Source organism: Pseudorca crassidens, chromosome 20, assembly GCF_039906515.1.
Source record: "Pseudorca crassidens isolate mPseCra1 chromosome 20, mPseCra1.hap1, whole genome shotgun sequence".
Taxonomy (NCBI): domain Eukaryota; kingdom Metazoa; phylum Chordata; class Mammalia; order Artiodactyla; family Delphinidae; genus Pseudorca; species Pseudorca crassidens.
In genome coordinates this window covers 48478394-48487669 of record NC_090315.1, presented here as the reverse complement: position 1 = coordinate 48487669, position 9276 = coordinate 48478394, and the positions used below count along the sequence as shown (strand labels likewise).

Sequence of the window (9276 nt, the reverse complement as noted above, 5' to 3'; positions counted from 1 at the left end):
CTGATACAATCTGAAAGTTTGTACATGGACATACGTTGCTTCTTGAGCTTTCTTAAGAGTCCAAGAATTCCAGAAAAGTTATAAACGAAACTAAGTCTGGTCTAAAATTCCTTCCCCAACCTGGAATTTGCTGAAAGGGGGCATAAGCAACCCATCACGATGAGTTTGTTGTTTGAAAGAACTGACCGGGTATCCAAGCCATTTTGGTTTTTGCTTTTCCATTTTATCAATTACAAAATAAAGAAATCAGTGGTAGAAAAAATAACAAAGGAAAAAATCCCTAAGTTACATAATAAAAACCTGGAGAACAGGCCAGGTGTGTGCTGGGTGGGAGGGGAATGGACAGATGACCAGCCAGGGAGGAGAAGGTGGGGCTGTGGGAGGTGTTAGAGTTGCCTGACACCCCGAGGTCACCCTCCGAGCACGCTGGTCTTCTTTGGGTCTTCACCAGCAGGACCGTGGCTTGCAAGTTTCAATACAAGAGTTGGTAAACAGTGGCACTGTTCTTGGAGCCCGTGACCAGGTACTGGTTGTCGGAAGACACATCACAACATAGGATGTCTGTAGACTCCTCTACCTGGAGGGAAAGAGAGGCCACAGAGGAATGATATGCAGGGGCCAGACTGGGGCCGGAGATGCACACTTCACGCAGGTCTGTTTCAGGGCTCCGTGTAGACCTGAGGCCCAGTCTGGAGACCGGGCCAGGTTCAGGGCTCAAGGTGGAGCCCAGGAGTTCCTAGGACCTTGAGTCCTTGTTCCCTCGATGTACTCAATGGCCCTGTTTGCCATCTCAGAGGTACTTTCCAGCACTATTTCTGGGGCCCGACCAACTGGGAGCTGGGGCTGGAAGCTCCAGCTGCCTGGGTTTGCACACGCCTCCATCCAGTACCTGAAACAATCTTTGTAGAGAAGGTGCAGCTATGCAGCGGATCGACTCATCCAGTGTGGACACAAAATAGCTCCCTGGCGAAGGAAAGACAGATGGAGGGGCCAGAGGCCAAGCCTGCCTTCCAGTCCCAGCTCTCTGCTCCCGACTAGACCAGGGAAAGGATCACTCCTTCTCTGCCTCAGTTTCCCCATCTATACAACTCAGAGACATGACCCAAACCATTCCCTCATCTGCCCGCTTCCTCCTGCCACTCCCAGGATTGTGGTGAGGGGCAATGAACAACTGGACAGCCACATGGGGCTTCGAGCATCTTCCGTCTGCCGATGTCTTTGGGCTGTGGTTCCACATAGGAAGCTACCATTACAGACAGAGCCAGAAAAGGAGAGGGGGTGAGCAGAAAAAGAAGGGAGGAAGGGTAGCCAGGCTGGCAGGGGAGAAACACCGGTGACAGGAGGAAGCAGAGGCGAGGGCAGTGGGAAGGTGGCCCTGGACCTTGGCCCGGCCAGTGCTGGGGCTGGAGAGGGGGGAATTAAGAGCCTGAAATAAGGCTGGGCCCAGACTCTACAGGTGAGTAGATGCCTTGTCAGGTGACAGGGCACCCAGAGGTGTCCCCTGCCTGCTCACTCACCACAGGAGGAAAACTTGAGATTGTGGTGGTAGACATATTTCTGCAGGACAGCCTTAAACTTCTCCCTCCGGTGTGTGTGCAGGATTACGATGTCACTCATTCTCAGGCCCACTAACAGCCACTCCTCACTGGGGTCGTGGGCAATGCTGAGGATCTGTTTGGAAGGAGGTTTGGGGTCAGCGCACAAAGCTGCCAGCGCCATCATTCGTGGCCACCTCTTCAAACTCGGACTCTGCTCCTGCGGGCACCGACTCCCAGTCCCCAGGGGGACTGCACTCAGCACAGCCGCAGCCGTCCGGGCACCTCATGCTGTAAATCGTGTTGCTGCAGCCTCTGGTAGTTCCTCAGGTCCCAGGAATACAGTCTGGTGTCTTCACCTCCCGTCCAGAACTTATTGCCCGTGATGTCCACACATCGGGACCCGTACATGGGGACTTCGTGCTTCCTGGCGGGAAAACAACTCAGAGGTTCATGCACTGCTTGGACCCTCAGAAGTTTCGGGCCCAGGAAGCCCCTAGATACGTAGCCCAAATGCGTCCTCCACACCGACTCACCTAGTCCTACTGCAGAGGAGAGAGTGAGGTCGGAAAAGAGGCCCAGGCTTCCCCAAGGCCTCACCGTCCAGCCCTCCCCCAGGTCATACCTGATCAAGATTTGGTTCTGCAAATCCCAAATCTCAACAAATCCTTTGAAACAAGCCAAGCAGATCTGGGCGTTGGAGGAGACAGCCAGGGAATAGCACATGGGGCCTGTGGAGGCCAGCTGTGCCCTGATGCGAGGGGTGGGCGCCAGGTCCCAGAGAGTCAGGGTCTGGGACAGACCCCCCGTGATCAGGCTTTGCTCATCGGGGGACAGCTTGCAGGTGAGGACACAGTTCTGACGGTCCTGTAGGAATGGGTGACATTCTCAAATCATCTCCTGGAAGCATGGGCTCCAAGTATTAGGACACAGGTCACATCTAGGCTCCCTGAGCCTTCTGCATGACCCCTCACCTGTAAGTTCAGCTGGGCCTGGGGGGCGTGGTCCCAGGCATGCAGGGCACTCTCATCCCACACCCTGATGTAGCCATGGCCGCACGTGTACACGTGGTGAGTAGAGCTGCTGATGGCCAGGGAGTGGACTTTCTTTCCATGGCGGAGTTTGCCAACCTTCCAGGACTTATGTGGGGTCATCTGCCTGACCACCACTTCATCTGGAACGGGAGGCTGGGGTGCCCATGAAAGGGTCACAGCCTTGACCTGCCCTCATCCATGGGGGACAGCCTTCCCTGTCCTCTGACTCGATTCCTGACCCTGCATCCAACAGCTCCTCTCTGACCCTCAGGCAGGACTGTGTCCTCAGCTGGGGTCCCCAGACCACTGACATCCTTCTGCACTAGCCCAGGATGGCCTCCCTCATAAACAGGCCACATTTTGAGACACTTCTGAGTATAAGCAATGAGAGCAGAGCCTGGCTCAGAGTCTCCTAGGATGTAGCTCTAAAAGTGACCCTGTCAGCTGAGGCCCTACACACTGGTGATGGGAGGAGGGTAGCTTGGGTCCAAAGAAGCAGGAAGTCCAGTGCACCCACCACCTATGGGAGAGAGTGAGGATGTGGACACACTGCATGCCCTCACCTTCTTCCTACGAGCTTCTTGTTCCAGGGGTAACAGGAAGGGAAAGATGCCATGTTTAAAAAAAAAAAAAAAAAAGACACTTACAATTGCTCTGAGGAATGACAAGACTTCTTCACTGGGACGAGGTGAAGGACAAGGCTGACCTGCAGGGAGACACCAGCGGCCAACCACTCAGAGAGAGGAGGTCTGGCAGCAACAGCGTCACGGGATCCAGGGAGAAGACTGCTCTCTCCACCCAGGAGCTCGTTCCAGGTCTCCCATCCAATGCCCAGCCATGGGCTACATCCTGCCTGCCCGCACCGTCCCAGCTGGGACTTACCGACCTCGGATCCTGGTGGGGAGCTGTGACACACAGAGGAGAGAGGGGGAGTCAGGGCATGAGATGGATGGAGAGCTCTGTGTCAGGATCCCTCTCCCCGAGACAGTTCGCTCCCCCCACCAGTCTTGTTCGGGTGAGACCTACCTGAGGCCAGGCTCTGCTTCTTCTGATTCTGCCTCGGAGAGCTGAGTGGCCTGCAGCTCAGATCTGTCCAGGGCCTGGGGGGCCCACTGCTGTGGACTCACACAGCTCATCTCCTGATAAGCCAGGTCATGCTGCCTCGGGTAGCGTGGGAGCTGCTCGGGGGGACCACACGCTTCGCCCAGCTGGGACTGTGCATGGTGCTCGTGCTGGGAGGAAATGCCGGGGCTCTCGGGCACATTCCTCCTCTTCTCTGGTTCATCATAAATTGTGAGTATACTGAACGAGGCCTCTTCCTTCTCTTCACTCATGGTCTTTGATCGATGAAGTACCTGAGCTACCAGGTTCGAGGGCTTAGAGGAATGAGCCCGTCACCCAGATCCTGGGTTTCCAATTCGTCCCGATGCCCTGTAGCAAGAGAGAGAAAAGATGCTGACACGCAGACACAATGTTCCAGGTCTACTGAGAAGGCTCAGAGAACACTCCTCTGGGGGAGAGGATTCAAAAGACTGGTCACCAACTAACTTGTGATACTACATGTTGGCAGCAATGGTGTTGAGGGTAAAATTTCACACGCACGTTTTGAGATGTTAGTACCAGGTAAGTTATGTTTTTCCTTCTAGACACACAGACTGCATTTCCCATCCTCTAAAATCAAATTCACCCTTTAATCTGACTGTATACTTTTCAAATGAGGGCTCACCCCCAACCCCCGCCACAGGTAAAATAAACAAGAGGTAGGACTTCCCTGGTGGTGTAGTGGCTAAGACTCCAAGCTCCCAATGCAGGGGGCCCGGGTTCGATCCCTGGTCAGGGAACTAGATCCCACATGCATGCCACAACTAAGAGTTCACATACCACAACTAAGGAGACCACGTGCCACAACTGCCTGCCGCAACTAAGACCCCATGCAACCAAATAAATAAATATAAAAAAAAAAAGAAGAATGGCTAACTTTTTAAAAAATAAATTTATTTATTTATTTTCGGCTGCGTTGGGTCTTCGTTGCTGCACGTGGGCTTTCTCTAGTTGTGGCGAGCAGTGGCTACCCTTCGTTGTGATGCACAGGCTTCTCACTGCAGCGGCTTCTCTTGTTGCAGAGCACAGCTCTAGGCACGTGGGCTTCAGTAGTTGTGGCATGCGGGCTTAGTTGCTCCATGTCATGTGGGATCTTCCCAGACCAGAGCTCGAGCCCGTGTCCCCTGCCTTGGCAGGCGGATTCTTAACCACTGTGCCACCAGAGAAGCCCCTAGAATGGCTATTAAGAAAGAAAAAGAAAAAGAAACACGAGGGCAACAGGAAACTGCACACACATCGCAGTGTCTCTTGCCACCCTGCCCCACGTGCCCCCCAGAGGGGAACACGTGGAAGAACTCAGCGGTCCTGCAAACAAGACGTTCCCTTTGGATGGGGCGAGGCTGTAGAATGATGAAGAGTCTGGCTGGTGGTGACTTAATCTTTCCCATCCTAGGGGATAATTCTGAGAACTGAATGGAGTCATGCGTGTAGAACACTCATAATTACATCAGGCCAGTGGCAAACACTCAATACATGGCAGAGAGTGCGTTTACTTGGAGGTTGTGCCAGGGACCAGAGCTCTGAGGATTTAAGGCAGACCAAATGCCTTCCTTCAGGCTGCCCAATAGCTATCCCCAGAAGGCCCTGAGGAGACCCAGTGTTCCATTCTCAGGATGTATTAGCAGCTCCAGGGAGAAGACGATGTGCAAGGCTGGGGAGAGGATCCTCCAACTGGAACCAATGCCTTGAAGACCAGGCTCAATCCTTGGCTCTCAGACACCCGGGGGTACCCAGGCTGCCTGCCCTTGGCAAGATGTGAGGGCAGCTATATGGCCAGACTCCACTCCTCCTGACACTTGGAGGTCTCACTGTGTCTTTGGCCCTGAACCAAATACTTTACATAGTTGGTCCCATTTCATCCACACAGCTGTGTGGGCCACATTTTACAGGTTTTAAACACTGAAGCTCTGAGCAGGTGAGCAAATAGCTAGAAAGCACGGAGAAGAGGTTCAAATTCTGCCCTGTCTGGTTCTCAGCAGTCTGCTTCCTACTTCCCCATCAGAGGGAGGAAGGCAATATCCACCACAGTGACAATGCAGTTACCCTCTGACCCAGCACTTCCACTTTCAGGCATTTATCCTAAAGGTGCCCTCAGATAAAAATCCATGTCTAAACTGAAGCATCACAGCATCGCTTACGACAGTAGATGACAAACCCAAAGTCCACAAGAAGGGCCTGGGGAGATAAGTCACAGTACATGCATGAAGTGGAATATGACACAACTGTTAAAAAGAACAAGGACACTTACATCTGGACATGGAAAATCCCAAGGTCAGTTAATGGGGGAGGGGTGGATTCAATGCACATAATGCACAGATTTGCTGTAAAAAGATGGAAATTAGAACCGATCTTTGCATATGTTTGTATGCACATAAGAAATTAAGAAGGGCATTGCCCTTGGGAATAGAAATGGGCAAGTAGGAAAGAGGAATGGGAGGAAGATTTGTCACTGCAGAACTTGGGATAGTTTTTGCATATCTGAGGCTATTTAAACCTAAATTAAAATTGTTGGGCCATGAGCCTTTTTCTTCAACCAAGTCCTTTGTCATCTTCCCCCAACTGACAATTTGGGGTCCTCGTGATTCTTAGTTACTTGTTTAAATAATTTAGCAAATTGGCCCAGACACGCAGCAGTCTCCTTGAACTGGGACCCCGGGGCTGCCTCGGCCCCGGGGAGGGTGAAAGCGCGGAGGACACACATTCCCAGCCCAGGGTGAAGAGGATGGGCAAAGAGAGATGGGCAGCAGCCCAGGCTCACGTGTGGGTAAACCTTAAAGACAGGAAGGCCATTTAACCAGGATTCCATGGGTGAGGGGGACTTCATCCTAAGAATAAGACAAGGCTTTCTAGAAAGTGTACAAGGAAGAGTCAGTATCACCGATTCCCCTCTCCACTCTACCCTCAGAGCTGGGAATACAGGCAACCCTTCTTTCTCAAGCTTCAACACAAAATGCTAGGGCTGGGGTCCACCCTGCCGCCAAGACGAGCACTCACCAGTCCCCCACAGCATGCAACTCACCTCTGAAGGCAGGTCAGACCCTGGAGACGGGAGGTCAGAACTGCGCCCAGCTAGTGCGCTGGGAAGACCTTCCTCCAGCCCCGGTCCGCCCCTCCCACACCCAGGTACTGCCCCTTCCCCTGCAGTGCTGCTACTTTACACTAATTGATAATCAAGCCCTGGGTCAGAACCTGGGTCAGGTGCAGGGCCCTGAATGGCTCATCAATTACCGGGCGTGGCCTCAGCCAGCACCCGCCGCACAGCCACTTGCGGGGCTGCCAGTTCTGATAACGCTTGAGTCCTGGGATAAGACGGGGTGTACCAAGTAAATTCACAGCAGGAGGCCAGGGGGAGTGAGACATTTTTCAGGGGATGAGTCTTTGGGTTGGATTCTGGGCGCCCCACAAGAGCCAGTGTTTGTGCAAAGATGGAGAGGCGGGTTGAGCTGCACCCAAGAGCAGTTTCAAATGCTCATCTCCAGGTGAATTCCCTTTGCTTGGGGAGGCCGGCTCAGTCATCTCTCATCTCTCACCAGTGTCTCTGAAAGGGAAGACCAGGGAAGACTTTCTTCTCTGCGGTGGCCTCATCGTGATTCTTACACTGCAGCACTCGGAACTCCCTGGAGGGCTTGTTAGAACAGAGCGCTGGGCCCACCCCCAAGAGATTCTTTTTCTGTGGGTCTGGGGTGGGGTCTGAGACTTGGTATCTCTGGCAATCTCCCCGGTGAGGGCGACACTGGGGCTGCTGGTCTGGGGACCCCATTGGAGAAGCACTCTGTCTGGTGGTCCCTTTCTGGCAGGAGAGGAAGGGGTGGTGAGGCCAGATCCTCTCCTGCTCTGCTCCCCTCATTCACCTCCGGCCACTGGCCACCCCTCCCACTGAACGCACTCTTTTTCTGTTTCTTCTCACTCATCAGCTTCCTTCTTTTGAAGCAGAAGTTCTGAAATGGCTGCTGCTTAGAAAGAAATCTTTTACCACCCCTGACCTCCAATCTCTAAAGCTCTCTGTCTCTCTCCCTTTCTCTCTCCCCCTTCCTGTACACAGCCCTTGTCCCCAAAACTGTAATGGCTGCCTAGGGCCCTCCAGACAATGCCTGTATTTAAGATCCATCCCCATCCAGGCCCAGCGTGTTCTCACTTTTCCTGTGATTATACCCTAACTTGACCCCCAATGTACTTGACTGTACATTTCCACCCTCATGCTGTTCCCTCATCCAGAAATGCTGTTCCCTGCCCACTCATGTATTAAATATGTGCTCCCATATACTCTGAGCAATGTGCCAGGTCCTGTGCACAGTGTCAGAGATCAGCCTAACACCTGGCCCAAGTCCTTGGGGAGCTTCAATCTGAGAGGAGGGATAGGGGTTGGTGGTGGTCTTGATATATATACACATAACCCCCCGTCTGATACATGATCCACTTTTGGAACATTCTCTCTTTTTTGATTCCCATAGGAAACACAACAATGTGGGATACCGGCATGGATTTGATCCCCAATTTAGAAATATGAGAATTAATTTAGGGTGTCAGAAACTCAGAAAGACTTGTCCAAGATCTCACTAAACAGGTGGAAAAGCCAGGATCCAAATCCAGGCCTATATGATGTTTACAAGGAAGTCTGTGGGAAAGTGGGTTGAATCATAGAAGCTCTTTCTCTATGCTGGATATGAACCTTTTGTCAGCTGTGCAGACTGTGTATGTCTCTACCACTCTGTGGGTGGCTTTCTAACCCTTTTAATGGTGTCTTTAGATGAGCAGAAGTTCTCGATTTATTTTTTTTTAGCAAAAAAAGTTCTCAATTTTAATTCAATCCAGTTTATCTTTTCTTTTAAGGTTCGTTATTTTAGAATCCTATTTAGGATATATTTGCTGCCCCCAATGTCACGATGATGTGCTCTTTTATGTCTTCTAGCAGCTTCTCTATTTTACCTTTCACATCTAGATCTATGAAATTTAGGAACTTGGCACTATCTAGAAAGGGTTGCAGGGAACACAGAGGATCCAGGAGCGAGGCCTGGGCCTCTCTCAATGGGAGGCAATGGGTGCAGGGGCGAGGAGCCCGGCCCTTCTGTCAAACTGTCATGATTTGAAACCCAGGCCTGTCACTTCCAAGCAGCATGAGTTTTGACAGCTTGCCAGCCTGTGCCTCAGTTTTCTCATCTATAAAATGGAGATGCGGAGGTTAGATTCCTCCTCAAGCTGTGGTCAGACCTGGAGGTTAACAGGGCTTTGATGCTGTCAGGCTTCAAGTCAATGCTCATTCAGGGTTAGCAATTCTTAGGAGACTGAGGAAGAGAAAAGAGAGAGGTGAGAGAGGTCAGTGGGAGGAACCTAGTGGTCAGCGAGGCAGCCCATGGAGAAGAGGGTTTGTAGAAGGGGCCTAGGGTCTGGAGCATAATCCAGAGCATTGTCAGGCACTGGACATGCATTTTCTGCATTATCACAGCCCACTCTCAGAGCTGACCCAGGAGGGAGGTTTACACTGAAGCAAACTAAGGCTCAGAAAGTTTAAGTAACCTGCTCAGGATGGCACAGCAAGGAAGGGCGGGAGTTAGGGTTTGAGGCCAGGTCCTCACAACCCCACACAGCCCTCCACCAGGCTGCAGGGA

The 9276-nt window shown here is 52.1% G+C and overlaps 1 protein-coding gene across 1 annotated transcript; it reads right to left on the bottom strand.

The window, feature by feature from the left end:
• Positions 1-271: 271 nt before the first annotated feature.
• On the bottom strand, positions 272-3986 carry TLE7 (TLE family member 7). The gene is made up of 9 exons (XM_067719705.1): positions 3596-3986; positions 3452-3474; positions 3217-3275; positions 2510-2722; positions 2161-2402; positions 1821-1962; positions 1518-1671; positions 890-963; positions 272-577 (listed from the first exon to the last, which is right to left on the bottom strand). Exons 1-9 carry the CDS (start codon positions 3901-3903, stop codon positions 473-475), a joined length of 1320 nt encoding a protein of 439 aa, XP_067575806.1. The 5' UTR covers positions 3904-3986; the 3' UTR covers positions 272-472.
• Between the last annotated feature and the right edge of the window lie 5290 nt (positions 3987-9276).